This window comes from Vollenhovia emeryi, unplaced genomic scaffold (genome assembly GCF_000949405.1).
Source record: "Vollenhovia emeryi isolate VEMERY1.0 unplaced genomic scaffold, V.emery_V1.0 DF939232.1, whole genome shotgun sequence".
Classification (NCBI taxonomy): domain Eukaryota; kingdom Metazoa; phylum Arthropoda; class Insecta; order Hymenoptera; family Formicidae; genus Vollenhovia; species Vollenhovia emeryi.
In genome coordinates, this window is record NW_011967134.1 from 478,262 (window position 1) to 499,858 (window position 21,597).

General features: G+C 43.9%; 1 protein-coding gene across 5 annotated transcripts; it reads right to left on the bottom strand.

Moving 5' to 3' along the window:
- Positions 1-6,970: 6,970 nt before the first annotated feature.
- On the bottom strand, positions 6,971-20,919 carry LOC105560358 (transcription factor E2F3). 5 transcript variants are annotated; one of them, XM_012009417.1, is made up of 8 exons: positions 20,419-20,919; positions 12,204-12,301; positions 11,949-12,106; positions 11,631-11,769; positions 11,331-11,544; positions 10,964-11,237; positions 10,458-10,815; positions 6,971-8,316 (listed from the first exon to the last, which is right to left on the bottom strand). In XM_012009417.1, exons 2-8 carry the CDS (start codon positions 12,280-12,282, stop codon positions 8,192-8,194), a joined length of 1,347 nt encoding a protein of 448 aa, XP_011864807.1. In that variant the 5' UTR covers positions 12,283-12,301; positions 20,419-20,919; the 3' UTR covers positions 6,971-8,191. The 5 variants fall into 5 exon arrangements, with proteins under 5 accessions (XP_011864807.1, XP_011864810.1, XP_011864809.1 ...); XM_012009420.1 differs by lacking the exon at positions 20,419-20,919 and adding an exon at positions 18,968-19,295; XM_012009419.1 differs by lacking the exon at positions 20,419-20,919 and adding an exon at positions 13,343-14,955.
- Positions 20,920-21,597: the final 678 nt, after the last annotated feature.

Here is a 21,597-nt window from a genome sequence, read left to right on the forward strand (position 1 = left end):
AACTTTTTAACATCCTGTATGGATACACAGACTCGTGCATACACATACGTGTGCACTAACGCAAAAACACATTCGTTTTTAATTCGCATAGACTATACGTACACCATAGTCTGCTACTTGGGGAAACGAGATGTGTTAAATAAGAGAGGCAGCTAATTAGATTTATGCGCTGACTTTGTAAAAGTCTGTCTTTCCTTAAATAAATTTTTGCCATGCCCCCCGTTCACCGCGTTCGATCCCGGCTGGCAAGCCTTTTACAAAATATAACGATGTTTGTGTAATAGAAACATCTGAACTAGGTACCTTAACACGAGATATATGACAGTAGAAAGAATTGTTATACATTAATATTAATATTTCTAAATTGAAAAGGACTGGGGAAGCGTATAAATTTACATATGTATACAAATGTACTGTTAGATACCATTTGCATATACGAATAATGTACATAAATAACGCTCTGTTTAAAACTGACTTTATCGTGCTTTTAAAGCTAGCCCTGTGTCATAAGAAAGCGGAGAGAAATGAATTTCCAATTACGAATAGACTAGGAGCATTTAAAAAGCTTCTCGTACTTGCGTTAGCCATTTTTTAATATAAAGCGTGAGAAACTACAAGTAGATTCATATTAAGATCAAGTCATAATTTATAATGGAATTGAACATTGAGATAAATTACACACGAAAACATATACGTTCCGATTGTTTAACACATTTGCTATCAGCGTCAAATATAACAAACCATAATTTATATGATAAATCGTACATTTTACTTTCCACAAAAAAAACCAAATAAGTTTATCTTATTATTATCAAATGATTTAGAAAACATACCGCATAAATAACGTGCGTGAGCTGAAAATTTTAATTGCGTATATTGAACAATTGTTGTTCCGTAGCAGATTGAGTAAGCGATGCAGATATAACGTACTAGGCGAGCAAAAATTTTCAAAATCCAGCGCGAATGTATTGATCATTTCAGGATATATTAAGATAACAATAAGAACAAACGAGATTTTTTTAACATTGCCGCAGAGAAATGTGAAATCTTGAGTAGCAACCTGTGACAAGATTGTATTTCACTTGTGATTTTTATATCTCTTCTTACCATCTTCTATCAGGACAGCACTCAATATTTCACACAGGTCTAATTCGGCGAAAATGCTAAGAGTATATACAACACGACTACAAAAATTTCCAACGTTTTATCTTCAATATTTAAAAACATAGATTTTGAATAATTGGTAAAAAAACCTATAAACTTGCCAATGTATACGAAGTTACTCTTGTTGAACAAAATTGCGATGATTTAAGAAACTAGGTTCCTTTTTAACCGTCATGTGTTTCCGGAAGCAGCATATTCGGACCAGCGGAAACCAAGTCGAGAATCAATGTACAGAATTTTAATCAGCTAATTTGAAAAGTGAAAATAAAGGGGCAACATTACATAATACACACATTTAGCTTGCGCAAATGCGAGAGGGCGATATTGTTGTTAGTAAATACAATATAAAATCGGGCGGCTTTATAATTTTAGATTATTATTTGATATATCGCGACAGGAGAAAGGAACGTGAACAATGCGAGGAACATGACGATATGAGGCACGAACGAAGACAGTATAATTACGTGACGCGATAGCCGTAGACTGTATCGTTCGCATTAATTAGATAATATAATCGCAACATTCCATTAAAGCCGGGACTGCCAACCGTTTAATAAGTACTGGCCTGGCAGTGGGCGACGCTGCGAGGAAAGCCGATAATACATGTAGATAATTAATTAATGTCTTTTTATTCATACCTGGAATAAAGATAAAAATTTCAAATAAGATTCAAACTTAAATTATTTATTCTATTCATCACCGTGTCAAAGTGTTGCTTCTAATAAAACGGGAATTGTCGCATCTTGCAGTAATGCACAAAGAACGGGTATTATTTGATTAACCGAAAGTATATTCTGCATTGTCTAAATATCTAGAAAATAATTTCACTGACTTATTTGAATATATACGTGATAGTTCGTGCAAGAAATCCGCAAGCTCAGCTTTCAATTTGGTTTTAAGTTAATCCTATTTTCGCGGAGAATTTTTATTCGCTAAAACTGTACGACTTTATCGAGTTTTTTTGTAATGTTACATTTTCACGATTTTTTATACACGGCAGAAGAAATCCAGATGGAATAAAATTTCAATGTATAGTCGCGGAATGTTCCTCGAATGAAATAGATGCGTATTTTTCTTAATTGACACGCAACTGTTGAAAGACCATAACAAAAGCAGGTTCAAAAATCTAAATTATATCAGCTACATTAATTAATCACAAACTAATTCCTGCTGAGCGCTGGATGGCAGTCCGGGCCACACATCTTTGCTGTGCCAACGCAACGCGCATCTCTTTTATGTATATATCATTGTAATTCTAATTAACCCCTTAGATAAAATAGCTAAAAGCGTGCTACGTTAAGCGAAGGTAACATATAACATTCACCTTCATCGCTGATCGAAGCACACATTTATTTATCATCAATTAAAGAAAATGTTTCGGATAAACGTTATTCAGTTTCAGGAAGCATACGCGACATCCTAGATTTTTTGCTTATAAAAAATTTTGATATTTCAAGAGCAACATCATCTAACTTTTAAATCGACTGTTTCATCTAATTAAAAAAGTCATGTAAAAGGAATCTAAAATAATATAGTAATTATTTCGATCTTTGCAACAACGAGAGTAAGCATTTCTACAGAAATATATCATAGATAATTCAACCCCTCCCTTTTTTACAATACTTTGATTCTTAATATTAAATATCTCGTTACTCAAGTCTTGTATTAAAAATTTGCGAAGATAAAATTACATTTTAACGATTTACGAGTTTAATACTCTTGCTTGATTGTTATACAAATTGTATCCCATAAGCAAGATGATTATTTGTATTAACATTTATATTTCACGATACGTATGCAAAGCAAGAAAATCAAGAAAGTACAACAAGACTGGCACTGTTTGAAATTGAAATTTTAATATAAACCAAATAATAAAAATAGAAATAACAAAGCTTCCTCTAAGAGGAAGCAAAACATTTCCCAATAAAAGATGGAAAATAAAAATATTGTTTAACTTATTATACATTTTTTTAAATAATGAAAGTTTACTGCTTTAAATTCAATAGATTTGTTCAGTTTCATAAAAACTCGCAAAACAGATATTAATGCGTAATAAAAAAATGTTAACATTTATTGGTTTATTGCCTCATTTAAATTTCATTATCATCTCTAAGTTTCCTTTTTAAGGGTTCTTTTCTATGTTATCGTACTATATTATTTGAGGAAATCTTATTTTTATTAATTTAGAAATATTTTGTAACTTTTGTTTCAAAGTGTTTCTTGATTTTGTCTTAAAACTAATAGTCCAAAAATTTTAATGTTACAGCAAACAATTGTCTAGCTTAAAGAATATAATAAGTTTGAAGTATCTTTTGGTTTCCCTTGTCCAGTTTCCTTCACTAACAATAAGCGAGTAATGATTTTGAATGCATGGTGATATTAAATAAGATAATATTCTCAAGAAAGTTGTTATCCCCTGAGAAAAAAAACCATTTCCCGAATACCCTTTCTGATTAAATAATTTTTATCTGAAATATTAATTGATGATACGTGAAGAAGTCATTATCTGTGAACGTCTCTCAAAGATGAGACGCAGAAGTCACTCGACAATGGATAATTTTATGGCCGATTGAAAACTTTTGTAGATATATAATTCCTCCTTATACACCCATACACATACACATACATACATCTCCGTAAAACTAATAACGCGTTAATATAATTGTATGTAATTTCTATATAAATTGTTATAATTACAACACGGCACAACCATACAACGTATAGTATATCAAGTTTGTCACTGTATGCAGGATAATGACACACATTTAACATTGTACGTACCCCGAGAGTGCGTGCGTAGTATGCAAATTAATAGCATAACTTGCATACTACGCACACTTAATACGCTAGTATACTTTGTACAATAATACTCGTCTTTTGGGAGAACGATTATGATTAAAGAGAGCTTCGTTTCAACGTACTGAAGGTCAACGTTATTTTAACGATTACTCCGATATTTCACGGATGGGATTATTTTTATTACTTACTTTTCTTACTAAGTCTACTCGATCTCCCCCTCCTGTCCCCTTCCTTTTTTTACGGATTGTATTTCTAATGCGCCGACCTACCAGCGAATCGGAGCTGTTGAGAGTTCCGTTTATTGTAAGTTTCGAAAGACTTGTACAATATATGAATAATCAACAATAAATCAATAATAGAAGCTTCGTGGTCCAAAATCAAAATGAATTGAAGTTGGAAATTATTCAGCTGTACCGAGTATGAATTATAATTGTAATAAATTACATTTCAGCTTTAAAGGAGGATGATATATTTCGTCAAAGATAAAACCCAAAGACAATAATTAATCCGAATAAACATAATCACGTTATAATTAGTTGTAAAAATATTTAAAACTTCAAATTTATACTTTTATCCTGCGTGTAATGCCCTTAAATTATTAAAGATCCCTCCAACTTTTCTTATAAAACTAGAGTTCATTTTTGTGCAACAAAAATCTTGTGGAAACTTCTTTCGGCCCAAGTTTTAGACATTACTTTCATAACTTTTTATATTTACTGTACAGAAAGCTTTTAATACAATACACATGCCAATGTTAAAGCAATTAATTCTTCATGAAAATTGATTACGTAAAGTTTTAGCACGCGTCTTAAAACGTGTCTTTGGAACGCATTCTTTTCTGATTTGGTACCGTATGCAAACGGTAAACAAATTAAGGGAAAAGTGATAACATCACCCTACAAGTCCTTGGAGACTAGGGCGTACCAAGCAACGGAGGAGGCAGATAAACTGGCCAAGGTAGGAACGGTGGAGGACCCATCTGACCAGATTGTCTTTCCTTTCACCGAAGATAAGGTCAGGAGCTATTTGGAGAAAGAATAACTGGCCAGATGGAAGGTCTGTGAGGGAAATGAAGTCGCAAGTCGAATACGATTGCATTCGTGTGGATTAATACAGCCAATAGGATTTATACGAATGGAATAATAATGCACATTTTTTTCTGTACGATGTTACATAAGATTATATTTCGCAACTTTCTTCTCTGCGGTGTTCTTTTAGCGGGCCGGACCCATTAAAACATGACAAAATGTTCGTCGTAATGCGTGATACATCTCATTCGATTCTTTTTTATTTATTCCCCTTTTCGGCTTTCCAATTTGTTTCTTCTCTTTACGATGATCGATCAGTGTTTAATCGTATTTGCCATCAATTTCGGACAGTCTCTGAAATATACCGATCGAAAGAAGCGCGTATACGTAGACGCGTTGTCGCAAAATCTACACTACTCACGATGGCGAACTAATAATCTTTCTTTCACACACTCATACTCTCTTTCTCTCTCTCTCTCTCTCACTTACATATTCAACGCTCCACTTTCCTATTTATTCTCTCATTGTCTTCTCGTGGCCATATAAAAAAAAGCGCTCGATGCCGGCTAGTGGAAAATGAAATCAGGATTAATACAATTCCTCCCGGCTGTCGCGAACGGGAGCGCGGCAAACATTGTGCAAAGTAACAATCTACAATTGCGATGTCGATTAGATCACATCGTTACGGAGCTTTCTTTACATTTATGCAATACGTGTAATGTACCAACTCCAATGAGACCTTTCAACAAGTAATCTAATCAAAAAAGAAAATGTTCTTATATATATGTATGTATATCTTATGTATGTATCTCCTGAATCCTAAAAAAATAGAGTTCTGCGAAATTAATTTACCACAGACCGCACAGATACCACGCACAATAAATTAATTATATAAATTTATTATAGTTAATATTTAAGATACTTCAAACCGTTCTAATTTAAATTTAAGGCAATTTCGTTAGCTTGCACAATGTTTCTTCGCTATATATATAAATGTAAATACACACAACATGTACACATACATGTACACGCATAAATGTGTATATATACATATGTATATAAATGAAATTATAATCTAATATTTTGTTTCGTTTAATGTGTGTTTCAATAATTGATAATATTAATAATATTAAAAGTAACTAATTCGTATTTTTATGATAATTACACATAACGAAATGTTCGCAGTGTCTATTCGTTTGTTATACATATTTTTTTTACACACGCACACACATACACATATATGCATATGTATATGTATATGCGTACGTTATGTGTAAGGGATGTATGTAATGTGTACATACGTATATTTATGATGCGAGCTTACACTTGTATAATTGTTTTGTTAAGTATTTACAATTGCAGAAGGGTATGATCATTATTTTGTAGGCACTATGGCTTTGGACGTACACTAAGTTGTACGTTAGGGTACATCCTTGAGGGACTTCCAGACAATTTTTCCAGTGTATCCTTGAGATCTCGAGGAACAAGAAGAGATATCTCTATACGAATCTCGCTCGATAAAACAATTCCAGCACCGCGTTACTCGACAGTATTCAAGCGTTCACCGGCAAGAAACTCTCTTAAAAAAAGAAAAAACAAAAATCCCGTGATCAAGTCCAGAATAGTACTGCGTCTTAAATCTTAGGATCTTAGACAATATGATCGTTGCGAATTGGGATTAAATACGCATTTAAATATGACGATATAGTCTAAGATCTTTCACTCGTTTTCGCCACTGTACAATGCGTACGTTTTGACTTTATCTACGTTCGTCGTCGTGACATCGATAAAAAGCTAATCAGCGTGTGACTCCTTCTAAAAACCGGCTAGTAACAACTATAAAACGATTACTGATCATCGTGTCCGGTTTCCCTTCCGCTGAATAATGAGGAATAAAATAATGTGTTTAAAACGGAAAACGACGTTTATTTATCTTGATTTACCATTTGACCGGTTGGAGTTACAAAAAAAACACGCGAAGTAAGACTACCATGCTGTCGATTTTATTAACAAGGCAATATATGTATCCGTTAAAAGAAACATCGTCCGGGGGGAGAACGACGGATTCTGCTGTCGCATATTAATTTAGGAAATCGCCCCAGTCCCGATAATATACGCAGTCCTTTTTTTCGCGCGCGTGAAATAATTCTGGCAATCTCGTCTTTCTCCTCTCCCTTTCCTCTCCATCGCTCAAAACTTGATATCAGAAAGAATTCGATGACTTGAACCGTCTCATTCATTTTACAGTTGGACAACTACAAAAAGCGATCAGGTCGTTGTCCGACACGAGTACAGTCTGTCCTCTCTCTGAATTCTCAAATACATTCTCTCTTTTATCTTAGCTCAATTTACAATATTATTACAGATTGCACGAAAAAGCGCCTTCGCTCCTTAATCTTTCTTTCCTTCTTCTCCTCCTTACACACATATGCACACATATGCACACGTACACACATATAGACACGCACACATACACACACGCGCATACACTCATTCATCTCCTGTCTATGTCCAATGTCTTCGCAATCCATTCCGCGAACGCGATCAACGCAGACCGTATCAAGCCGGAAGCACGCATTAACAATATTGTGATATGTTTATCCTGTGCTTCACAGTTTGGCTCCTTCATTCAGAGTTTGTGATCCTAGAAATTAAAACGATACAACCACGAGACATTCTGGAATGAAATATGCATGCGAAAAGAAAACAAACTGTTAAAATATTCTGGCGCAGGCAGATTAATAACATTCCTTCATAATTTTTATCTGGGACAGATAATGATGGACTGGTTAGTGTAAAATTATTTTACGGAAAAATATAATGCATTGTATAGCAATTTGTACAATCTCTTTGGTTTCTGCGGGGTAAAATTTAAAATTGCCTCTGGCGTATCTCGATAATCTTGTAGTTATTCTTTTATATATATGCACATATATGTATATATGTGTATGTATATAAGCGTGACGTCTTATAAGTACAAAAAGTGCGGAAAACAAATTCCAGGTAGAAAATTGCGTACTTGAAGAAACAATAAATAAACAAAAAGGTCTTTGTATGCTCGCGACTCCTCATGAAAATCGACGCGCGGAACGAAAGTGCTAACCACCATTGTATAACGCGAAGGCGCATTGTAAAATTGACGAAGCAGTTCCGTCCGTTTGAGGAAACGGACACGAACGCCCGTGCAAGCGATGATATATCTAAAATTTAAAATCGAAGAGATCCGAAAGACCTTCCTCGGTGCCTAACGAGAACGAGTAGTCGTTTTCGGAGAGAGGCGGTTCCAAAGTCAGTAGTTGTTCTCCAAAATCGAGAATACTCAGATCTGCAACAAAAGTAAGACGAATGATGGACTTGCTATAATATCAAATCCAGCAACATTTTCGTTAGACCATTTGCAAACAAAATTATTTGAGAAAATAATTCTGCAAGCTTTTGATATGTTATATGAAAAAAATTTAATTAACTCACGTGTCACGGATTCTTAATTTAAAAAATATATATTAATAATACAGAACACCTGATTTACTTTAGCTTTCTTGCGATGCGCCATATAAGCACTTTTTATTTTATTTAAAAAGTTTGCAATCTGCTATGAAGCGTTAAAGAATACAATTAATGCATATCGTTAGTTTCTAGAGTTATACATGTTAAGAGCAGTTTGTCAAATACGCTAAAGCTTCTACCAAATAAGTTTTGAAAGTAACAATGTAATAATGTTTCTGTAAGAGATCGTTTAGTCACGTAAGATAATTTCTATTTGTAGAATCAAGGAAGTGCTGCAAAATTCGGGTCGATGACATCAATTTCTAATTTACATATGTGTTCCTTCAAGAATTTTCCGAGATAATTATATTAACAAGATATTATTTTTTACGGAAAACGCATCTATCACATGATATAATATTAACGTGGTAACATTATATGAAACATAACAAATGCCAATAATTAGTATAAATGAAACGTACCTTTACACGACACGAGCTTTGCTGTTTGAAACCGTTACCTAACTAGAACTCTGCCTGTGATGTGATTTTGATAATTTTAACACACAAGTCACAGCCAGAGCTCCATCAGGGCACGGCCATCATCCATTGGTGAAAAGGCAATGAAATATTCAAAAGAAAGGTAATATAGGTTATTAAGATACATGGGAATATTTAACTTTCACTACCTTTCTTTTGAATAATATTTGTCCACAAGTGATTACTAAAATATAACATGCAACACGTTCTTTCCGAGTGAGAAAGTTTATAATAATTGCAAGATAATTATCTCATATACATAATATTTGTCTTGCGAAGCTTTCAATATGAAAAGAACGTTCAATAAACTGGAATTCTTTTTAGTAACACAAACAAAAAAATTGTTTAATACTTTATTTAAACAAAAAGAATACAACTGTACATATATTAAGCGTAAAGCATTAAACTAAATGGAATTATTTTGCGCAAGTAAAATATAAGAAAAAAAATAAAGAAAAATACGCAATAAGATAATACAACAATCGTATTTATTAAAATATAACAAAAAATATTGAATTATAAATATATGAAGAGAAGTAAATCAAGAAATCCTTTTTTTATACTGTACGTTAAAATGAAATATAGGAAAGTTCTTTCTCAATTATCCTGCATTAATAAATGCAGAACAACAACTATTTGTTAATCGATAAATCGAGAAAAGTCTTCGGTATATTCAATCAATCTGTACTACTACGAGTGCACAGAGTAACATATAAAAAAATTTATTTAGCGTATAGTGCAAAGGAAAAAAATTGTCTTGCTTTATTTCCGACATAATAATTCAATATAATTGAAGTAAGAGAATTCTTAATGCCAATTACAAGAGAATATGTTACAACATAATTAAATACTGACTACTGCTTATTCCAATATTTGATAATTAGAGATACAAATATATTTTAAATAAAAGGAAATAAATTATTAAAATAACATGTTATTAGATTTTGTAGAAAAATCTCGATATATTCGATAACAAGGAAAAAATAATTTATAACTTTTCATTTTGGGTATAACATTGTAACATATTTGACACATGATACAAGATATTTAAATGTGCATTTAAATTTACAATTTACCATGATCCATAACGCTACACAATCTGCGAGAATATTCAGTACTTTTTAAAATGCGACTAATGAAAAAAACACAATCTATAACATTAAAAGTTTGACAATTTCCTTATGCGAACAAAATAGAATATATCTACTAACTTTTACTAACAAAAGTGAAAGAATACTAAAAGAAGAAACTAATAATAATTTACTGAGCAAAGGGAGAAAATCCTACCTTAAAGATTAAATGACTTTCCCTACTTTAGATCCTTTAAAGTTAGTTTAAGCATTTTACTATTAGTAAAGCCATTAGTATAAAATATGAAGGAAGCATTTCTTTGAGAAAGAAAGAGAAAGGGCACACAGGCATTAATTCCTTCTAATCTTACCTGAGCTGATTTGGTCCTCTGTTTGGAGTTGGAATTTACCACCACCCATTGGTCCATAATCATCGGATTCGCATAAGAACGCGTCCTTCATGCTCGTTATATTGGTAACTGTAGTTACGGGGGTACACAGACGAGTATTTATGAAACTCTCGTCGGAAGATGCTGGCTCGATTTTCACGTCGCTTTCTCGATTAATCAACAATTCAGGAGGCAAACAAGGTATATCGGATTCTTTTGATTGAGGCACAGATTGCGTTGTCGCGTACCCGGGATAGGGTAACGTCGTTTTGACTGTAGGATCCTCAGGACACAGAAACACATCTATCTCTCCGTGTTTTGACCTCATGTGCATTCGGAGCTGAAAATATTGACAGGATTGGGATACAAGGCGTAAGTAAAGATCTCCTTTTGATTGGAGAATGCAGAACAACATTTTTGTCTTGGCCTTAGAGAGCCATTGAAAAGTGTAATAATATGTAGAAATAATATCAAACTGTTCATCTTACCTCTTGTTGACCTAAGTGACTGATTGGTTGTGGGACATGGAGGGTAGCTTCCGGCGGGGCCTTCACAGCCATAATAACTTGGTCTTTGTACATTGAGACTGAACGTAAATCATGATGCGTCACATAAGCGTATTGTCTGTCGGCGCAGAGTTCGCGGAGGTTCTTGTCGGCACCGTCGATCAGTCGATCCAAGGTGTTCTCCTTAGATTCCAAATCCGCGACCTCCCTTCTCAGATTAGCGATATCGTTCCGATTGTTCGGTAACTGGCCGCCTCTGAAACAAGCAATTGGCGAGCGTAATCTCCGGATGCATCGATGTAGGTGGTAAACTGTAAGATACACATATGATGTATAGCAGACAACGTACTTCCACTGGATATTGTTTTTACTTTTCTTCTCCAAGATACCGATGCCCTCTAAAACATTGGTAATGTCGTATATACGACGTTTTTGTACCTCCAACTTCTCCGACGCCACATTCAGGTCCACCACGCCGTCCTGACTGCTCTCGACCAAGTGAATAAACTTCTTTGTGAGCAAACTCAAGGACGTGTCGTACCGTGTCCTCTCTACGGTTTTGCCTGCAACGTAACAAACAATTGCCTCCTTGTACGGCACGCGGAAGAAAGACGGGGGAAAGGGGTTGTAAAGTGAAAGCGACATTTACTCTTGGTGGGCGTGTGACCAGCTAAGGAACTGGAGCCGGATCTTCTACGTTTACCTCTGGGTGCTTTGAAGGCAGACTGGCTGGGGCCAGTTGTCCCTACCTCCAAATTCAGTCTTCTTTTTACCGCTTGAACTGATATCTGCCAAGGAGAGAAGCGCTTTCGTTACTAAATCAGCATGGTATTGACCGTGCTAATTTAGTGCCACCGAGCACATCAATACTGACATTTATACACGTTAAGATTACTGTAAGAAATCTGATTACTGTAGAAATTTTACCTCGGCATCAATTTACCAACATCACTCATCAATCTTTTACCTCAGCTCTTGGTGGTGGCTGTGTGGGTTTTCTCGTTATTTGATAACAAGGCGTTTGTCCATACTGATGATCCTGTAAATGAGGGCTTGGCGTCTCCTCGGCCACCTTTGGAGGTTGGATCTCGTCCAGGGAACCGTCGTCCAGGAACTCGGGCTTCACTGTAGAGACACGTTTACACCCAGGTTAGTCCGAGGGTGCTAACAAGTGGCAAAATAACGCGAGACTTGGATTATTCTCTCCGCGAGTGCAACTCACACAGCTTTGTCTCCACCATGTCCGGCGTGACCGGCCTGGCCGGATCCTCCAGGATCACTTGTCTCCTCACCCGAGGCATCCTGGTAACGCGCCTTTGTCTGAAACCAGGCGACACGTCAAACTGACAAAATTGCAAAGCCACGCGCACCAGTCTCTAATTAAATAATTCACGCCGCGCGAAACGCCACAGCGCTCTTTAAAGCTCTGTACCACTATTAGGGCGGATAAAATTGGAGACGCAACAAGCGGCAAGCGATACAGACGTGACGCACCCTCGACAGATCGACCGGGCATCTCGCGTGCGCGCGTAATCGCTGCCGCTACCGGCGGTTGGGCGCGCGCGGAAAGGCTAACGGCGGCGCACGGACCGACTTCTACTGGGCGCACTCCGCATTTTCGGCTGTTAACCGCTGCTGCTGCTGCTGGCCGCGAGTGCCGCGACACGTGCGGCCGCCGCGACGGCGGCGGCGGCGAGTGTCATTTTTAAATCCCAAGGTTTTTCAGTTCTCGCGCGGAGGGCGGGGAGGGAAGGAGAGAAAAAGCCGCCGACGACGCGGATGACGGGCCAGACGGGCGACCAGTTCGCGCACCGGGCGTGAAAGCGACGAGCGTGTGTATACACACGTGCGCGCGCGTACGCACCACGGGCAATAACGGAAATAATAAGGGCGACGCGAGCACCGCGCTCGGGCAATGCTACATGCGCGATATTAGCATCACCCTCTCTCTCCCCCTCCTCGACTCGCCGTCCGCCTGTCTTTGGCGGAAGGCGCGATCGGATTGCGCGGCGCCGTGCTTTAGGTCGGACGCGCACGAGACTCGCGAGTCCAATGAGAGACGGCTGCGAGGGGGGACGGAGAGGAGAAACGAGCCGGAGAGCCGGAGAAAATTCGATTCCGAGGAGAAACGCGAGCAAGAGCTCCGGAATAACTCCGTTAAATTCGAACGCGCGCGGAGCCTGAAAAGCGAGAGGAGGATCCGATAAAATGGAACCGGAGAAACTAATCAGATGAAATTGAACTTGAAGAGGTCCGGCTTGTGTATCGGATTTCGAGAGCGAAAGGAGAAATGGGACAGAAATCAAGGAAAGGGAAGATGTCGCGGGGTACAATCTTATGATCGGGCGCTTTTGGCCATACCCGAGCGAGAGAGCCGCACAGTTTCTCCAAGTCAGCACAGCTGATCACCCGTCGTTATCTTTTAAAAGGCAACATCGTCCCCAAATATCTCGTTGATAATTCCAAAGTCGTTGATCGTCGATAGCTAATCAAGATTTCAGACTTTCGGATTCCCGCCAGCTGGGCAATCAGGCAGGTTGTCTCTCGCCTAACTCGCCCAAAAATAGGATTCGCGCGCATTTACAAATTCACGGCGTGTTCCCATTTCCTCGTCACGATCGGTACCGCTGACAGTACAGCACTAATTCGGTTCGGGTAATAATTGCGGATGGACAAAAATCACTTGACTGTTTAAACATAGGCGCTTTTTGACAGCACGACCTGAAGCGAATTAACTCCCAACAGTTTCGAGCATTCGGTCTCGAAGAAAGGTGCGGGTGGTTTAGAAAAGAATAACTGCTGCTGTTACCATTTTCTCAAAAGATAAATTCAGTAATAGCATCCAGTACTGGCAGTAGTACCGAGAGAAAATGGGAAAGACACGCTCGCGCGCGGAATGGCGCCTCGCAGATCGACTCGCCGTGTGTCAACTGAAGCGTCCGCACGTGACGCCGTTTATATCCATCAGAAGCTATAAATAAGAAGATTACGTTCTCGAAAGTCATTTCTCGCGTAAGCGCGTCTGCGTCGGCATAAACATACAGTAAATGTCGCATCGGTGGAACTCGCGGGATGCCGGTGTTTGCCTGCGCAAGTTGTATCGTAACCCGATGAAGATAGAATGCGATTTTAATATCAAGATTTGAAAGAAAAGTCGTATCTGTAGTAGCATAGTATAAACTAATAGGTTCACTCATTTGTTTCGCGTTACTTTTCCAAATTCGTAACTTGTAATTCTAACTAGTTACACTTTTAGCGAGAAAAATGTAACTACCCGTACAGCACAAAACTTGCAGTTACATTGCAATAACATTGCTATAATATTACAACATTGCTGTGATGTTGCTGCAATGTAACTGCAAAGTTTGTGCTGCATGGGTAGGTACTTTCATCAAGTAACTTCCGCAACTCTGTGTAGTAGCATAGTATAACTAATATAGTAAGTTCACTCATTTGTTTCGTTTTGCGTTGATTCTTTCTGCGCATCTGACATTGTTCCAGGCAGACCAATGAGAGAAAAGTTGTATATGTCGTAGTGTGACTTTGATGATTACGTATAACAACACACACATCGCTGGATCCTGCCCGAGTGCATGGTGGAATACGCGATCGGGACCGCAAAGATCAAAGGGGCCGATAGAGAGTGGACCTACCAGTTATACTATGATATTCGGTATAAACTTGATAGTTTGTCCGCGCTGATTGTATTTCGGCCCTTCATCGAACGCAAACACGCTTCTCCGTTGTTGCGACATAGCCGCATTTTCAGTAAACTCAAAGTATCCACGGTAACGCAATCAGCAGGGGCTCGATTCCTGAATTCATTCGAAAAAGAAATTTATGCGAAAATTCTCCTCTCAGGGTGCCGTCACGTGCAGCGTAACCTGCGTAATGGCTCTTGCAGACGCTGCTGAATAAGAAATGTCTAGATACTCGAGAATTTTACTATCCTGCAGCCAATCAATACACTTAAAAAGTTTGTCGTACGACAAATGTAATACTAGCCTAATTACTCCGCGGAAGAAATGAAAAAAAATGCTCGATCGCAAAAATGATTAGTTCGAAGAAAATATTTTTATATCATTCGCGTGATAGCTTACACTTTCATTGTTTAATTGTTACGTGTGATCGAAAGAACCAGAGACAAGAGAAGGGATGTCGGAAAAGAATCGAGGGAGGAGCGAGTTAAGAATATTATATCGCAAGATGATTCAAATCGAATGAGCCGACTTAAGGGCCTGGCGTGGCAAACGCTTGGTATGCGTCCGAGAGCGGATCCATGGTGCGCTCGGACCGGGGAATTTTAGAAAAAAGAAAAAAGAACAAGCATTCCGGGACAAGCCGATCGTTCCGGGTGCGATTTAAAGAGACGGTGCCCCGCGTCCCGAAGATATACCAGCCCGCATTTGTGATTTATTCAACTTCGATTACAGGAGGTTTTTGTAACGCTTTGAAATAACGTACGATGAATATAAATGTATTTGTCGGATCTGTTTTCCCTTGGACAGATCAAGAACAATAATATTGCAATAGGCGCTTGTATTCAGTTTCGTTAGCATATTCCAAATGAGTGTAGATCGAGAGAAAGAACTTGCAGCCATGATGTAAGAACATAAAGGTGCAATTTCACGTGCTGCTGAAATAAGCAAGTGGAGCGACAGATCTGTCGCTCTTATTTCAGCGGCTAAAATTTTGTAGTTTGAATAGTTTCAACTACAAAGTTAACGCTCAAACGTTGTACTATGTAATGTGGCAGCACTGTAATAGTGCGAGGTACTACCGCAGTACATCGCCGACGATGGCAAACATCGTCCTGTGTTCTACAGTAATAGCATTCTTTTCATAGCAATCAATCATAGCAATTGCAACTACTGCATTATTTTCAAATTCGACTTTACGTTCATAAATGAATTTGTTACAATTTAGTAACCAATTGCAATATTTTTTTTTGAAGCCATAACTCGGAATTATTCTGTCTTCCCTAGAAAACACAATAGAAATATAGAAAATAATTGAATAATTCTAATCTAAATTAATTCCAAACAGTTTCATAATACGCATCATGGTAAGCACGTTTGAGGTCCTGTCGCTTGAAGGTTAGAACTGTCTTTTAAACACAGATTTGCTGCTTCTTGCCATTTTTCATGTGCCGTAACAATGCTGCTGTAACAATTCTGCGACAAAAGTAATCACGTGACCCTTTTTGTCGCTGAAACGGCTGGTTCGAGCGACACGTGAAAATGCACCTTAAGGCGAAACATGCGCGTAATGACCAATTTTCGGAGCAAACTGTTCATTGGTTCTTGCTGCATTCAACCGCAATGATTTGCAGTTCGAAGGTTTGAGGCGAACTTCTGATTAGTCGAAGAATCGCCATTAATTGGATGAGTGCGCATGCACGGGAATGTTTCACCTTATATTCTTACAGCATGGTTGCAGCGTCAACGTTGACGCAACTTCGGCTCGGATCTTCTGGCGGATACACAACCGACTAGCGGGAGCTAATGGGATCTCCCGGGACCAATAGCGTCACGACTTGTGCCCAGAAGGTTGGGAGCAATGCACGACGCCATTGATTGGCCGGCCGTATCTCGAAGCAGAGTATCGCACGGCGCATCAGCTGCACTCGATGCAAAATTAATGCGGCGTCAATCGACAAAAACACGCGACGTCATCCAACTATTTGTCCATCTCTCGTCCTTATGTCGCGACGCGAAGGAAGACCGACGTCGCTCGCTGATTGGCCGCTCGCGGGGATGGCCCGTCAAGTCGACCTCGGCGCGAGATTAGCGAGTCGACGGTACACAACGCGCCCACCTTGATTCCGGAAACGCGTTGGCGTCGCGAACAAAAAGACCAATTCGACCATAGTATAACTAGTATGTTCACTCTGTCATTTGTTTCGTTTTGCGTCAATCCCTTCGCGTCGCATGTCCCAACATGCTCCAGCTTGTTCCAGCGACCAATACCGTCACTTAAATCGCAAATAAAAAGACGGTATTGGTCGTTGGGACAAGTTGGAGTACGTTGGGGCATGCGACGCGAACAGACCTTACGATTCGACCACTTCCTCGGGGATTAACAAGCCCGCGGGGGTGGCCGATAGCGACTTTTCCGTATGTTCGCAACCGGGCACGACGTGGAACTAACGCCGGGTTCTCAGTGCGCCTAAACGGGAAGCGTCGCCGCTACTACCACGACAGTGGCGGCGGCGGGCGTCCACGAGACGTGCGCTGTGCGAGGATGCAAACGAATGCGCAATGTGTCTCGTGTGCACGAGGCTTCAGGCGGCCAGATGTGACGAGGCCGACCCTCCCTCTCTCTCTCTCTCTCTCTTTCACCGTCTGTCTCTCTGTCCCTTCATTTCGTTCTTCCGCTCGTAGAGGTCTTAGGTCGCGAGCTGTGTCGACACAGCTACTTCCCTTTCCAGGGTGGCCTCGCCTAGACCCGATTAACTCCATCGGTGATTAATTTGTCAAATAACAGCGGTATACCGTTTAACAAGACTAATACCAGAGGCAGCGAAATGTAGTTTTGCTTTAAGCAATCTTGCCGGTTGAATCAATTGCCGATCAAGTTAATCAGAGTTTGACCGGAGTCGCCCTTGTTTCCGTTTTCTTTAATCTTAGGACTGCGCACGGGGACCTGTGGCGAGACCCAACGGAAATTTCACGTCGCTCGTGTCTTGCGGGAGCTTTTTGTTCGAACGTTTGTATTTCGCGATTTTGGCTAGTGAGTCCGACTTAACAATTGGCGGGCACAAATTTTGATATCGTAACCGCGCGGCTCTTTAATTTAGGAAAAAACGTACTTGTCATATCCGAGAATCTGAAAAACATGGAACAGTCGACGTTATTAAAAACCGGGCTCTAGGATAAACGGGCCAATCGGACGATGGCAATTCTCGGACAACTCGAGGTAACTTGGGTGCTTTTCACTTGGCGTCTCTCGCTTCTCTTCTTATCAAGAAACCTGGCAAGTGGTGCCACGGTTCTGGACGTAGCGCGCAATCAGCTGTTACCATCGATCGAAGGCCACGCGTTGCCGCCGGCGCGGCGTTGACGCGCCGTCGATTGTCAGAATTCTCGATTCCCCCTCGAAAGAGCGAGACCCGAGGAAAAGCGCTATATCGTTTGACTCGCGGTTACGGGACGGCGACCAATGGCGTGCGAGCGGAGGAGAAACGACGCCTCCCCATTGGCGGGACCGTCGCGTATCGCGCGCGCCTCCAACATTTTCGCACGATTTCGAGACTCGAGGTCCATCTCGCCTCTCCGCGGCCGAGAAACGCCGACGTTCGGAGGGAGAAGGCGCGCACCTTCCCGGAGAGCCGGTCGGCTCGTTATTTTCCCTCTTCGCGCCACCCTTACGTGAATCGAGAGCGGCGGCGGCGGCGGCGTTCGCGGAATCTCGAGGGACTCGGTCCAGTGCCGTACCGCGCCGGCGGATAACGAGGGACTCCCGAGTCACGACCTCGTGCGCGCACACCGACGCCCGTCCGCGCCCTCGCGCACGCACGTATGTGTACGCCGGCACGCAACGCGCGCCGCGCCGCGCCGCGCCGGCACGACGCGGCACCGGAGGAGAGATACGCGCGTGTATCTCGCACACGTACACCGCGCACCGTTTAAAGAGCCGAGACGACACCGCCGGGCCTCCGGTAAGGTGCGCTACCGGCGCCGACGTGGAGGAGCAGCGAGCTACTCCGTTCCCCGAGGAGGCTGCCCGTCTGCCTAACCGAAACAAGGCGAAACGATGCTTTCTATCGGCGGGTCGCCGCGCGAGCGACCGGGTGCTGACCCGCTCGCCGCGTTTCTCCCGCTGGGTAGTCGCCAGATGACGATACACGCGTCTCAATCTCGGGCGAGAAAGAGAGACGGAAGGAACAAGTCGGCGCGAGGAGAGATACGCGCCCGCTCTCTCGCCGCCGCGCCGCGCCGCTCCGTCTCTCTTCCTCGCCGCTCGCTCCCGGTTTTTTCTACTTACTTGGCTGCCTGCGAACGTGCGCCGCGCCGCGCCGCGCCGCACAGTATTTTGAGACGAAGACCCGCGCTCTCTTCCGGGAGAAGCTTCAGCAGGCCAGCGCGCGGCGCGCGGCGCGTGTCACAGGACGGCTGGAGCCGGGCATGCCCCCCGGGTCCGGGTGGCACCGCGGGCGAGTGGAGTTTGCCGAGCGCGCCCTTCCTCGAGGCGCACCACGAGGATTGTCGGCCGCCCTTTGCCTGCGCTCCGATTTTACACGCTATCGCCGCGCGAGGCGATCCCTCCCTCTTTCTCTCCCGGCATGCGTCCCTCTTTTCCTCTCGAGGCCGTCCGTTTCTACGAGCGTGCCGCTGCTAGAGTACGGTGTCCATTTTCTGCGCGATCCGATGCCGCCGCCGCCGCCGCCGCCGCCACCGCCACCACCACCGCCGCCACGATTATGCTACGCACAGGCGGGTCGACGCGGGCGGGCAGCAGGTAGCCAGAGGCGAGCAGGCGGTTCCTCGCGCGACGGAAGGGCGTTCGTCGTCCCGATCGAGAAACCGTTTCGGCTGCTTCTCACTGTCCGGAACGCGGCGTGGCGCGCTCGCTCGGATCTCGGAGCGAGCCCCGCCTCGGCATGCTCGGCTCGACTCGACTCGGGCCGACCGGGAGGCCGGCGAGCAAGGAGAAACGAACCTTCTCTCTCTCTCTCTCTCTCTCTCTCTCTAAGCGTGTCTCGTTGCGTAGCGCGTGCACGTACGAGGCCGACTGGAAGGAAGACCCGGGCGATCGGTCCCTCGAGCGAGGTGTGCGACGAACGGGGCCCGGACTCCGCGGCGCGCTGGCACGACTGGCCGATTCGGGCAACGAGAAGCGGACGGAGTGTGCCGCGTGCGCCGCGCGCCGGTGCTCGCCAAGCCAAGAGAGGGAACGAGGGAGCGGGAGCGACAGCGAGAGAGAGAGAGAGAGAGACAGCAGCGTGTCCGTGCGTATTCGCCAACGTCCGGGGGGCCCTCTCTCGCGAGGTGCCGTACCGGCCCTCCGCGCCACCAGCCGCGTGTCGGTGTATACAAGACCGCAACGTCGGTACCGCCGCGCCGCGCGGCGCCGCCGCCGACGCGTGTATGTGCGGGCCGCGGAAAAGCGCGGACGCGCGCCACAGCGTGAATGTGTCAGCCGTTCGCTCGCGAGCGCGCGGCGCGCATGCGCCGCGAGCCGTTGAACGTGCGTACGCGCGCGCGCGCGCGCGCGCGAGAAAGAGAGAAAGAGCGACGACGCGAGCGAGTCGCTGTGACGGACAATGTCGAGATACCGGTGCGCTCGCGTCTTTCGCCGTCGGAAGATCGCGTCGGGAAAAAAGCGACGGTTTCGCAATCGATCGAAATCTCTCTCTCTCTCTCTCTCGCTCTCGCTCGGCGGCCCCCGACAGGTGACACTCGAAGAGAAAATGACGGGGCGAGGTGTAAACTTACCAGAAACAGCGTATCCGGGGTGTGTGTTCTCGCGACGATCCCGACGGACTCGGACGGCAGAGGCGGAAGGCACTTTCGCGGAGCGACGGGCCCGGGACGCGTTGGTTGCGCGGCGATCAACGCGTCGCACCTCGCCGCCTTTCATAAGTGCGCGCGCCCGCGTGCGGACGGCGGCACCCTCGCCGCGTAGCGGTGGCGGCACTGCTCGGTCGTCCGTGTGCGTGTCGCTGGCGTGTGTCCGTGAGCCAGCGTGTACCGGCCATCTGCCGGTCGCGCGCGACAGCTGAAATACGCGCGCCAAAACCGTCGCCTCGTCCCCGCTCGGGCCGCGCGCGGCGCCGCGTCGCGCGTCGCGCCGTCGCCGGCTTCGGTGTCGCGCCCCTCGACGCGTATGCCTCCTCCTTTCTCCAGGTGATGCCGCGACGCGAGCGAAGCTACGGGGAGACGCGACGAGACGCCCCGCGTTTCAGCGACAGCGACGCGCGATAGCCGCCCGATAACATCGACTCGCGACTATCGGGATTTCGCGCGCGTCATCGCGCCACGCCGAGTGAGTCCTCGTCGCGCACCGTCGGCCAGGGGCTCGCGCCCATCGAGCGATCCGCTCCGCGTCCGGTTTACCCGCCAAAATCCCGTTGGCCGCCGCCGCTGCTCCTCCTCCTCCTCCTCCGCTGCTCCGCCCGGGACCCGGGGCGGCGATAGCGCCGTTCACCGAGAGCTACCCCCGCGGCCGTTGCTCGTCCCCGTGGTCGTTGACGTCGCGCGGCACACCGGTTATCCACTCTCGACACTCTCGCAAGCGTTCCCGCGTTTCCGGAGCGCGCTATTACCATACCGGTCCGCCATGCTCGGGGGTGTCGGCGAACAAAGTGTGAGGCCTCCTCTCGCTTTCCTTCTTTCCCTCCCCCTGCGACCCCTTCCCCTCCTCCTTCCCTCGCCCTTTTCTTCCTTTCTCCTTCTGCCGCGCGCCGACGGGTCCCTTTAATCCGGGGGGCCTCGCGGCCGCCTCGGGCGAGAGAATCCGGCGCCCGGCGGGGACGGAGGGGCGCGACGGACGACGTTACGCAGGCGGTACACTCGCCAATTATGCAATTTAGTGACGTATTAATTTGTACCAAACGGCCGTGCGAGCGCGTACGTGCGGCGCGCACACGCGCCTTCGACGATCCTGCCGGACAC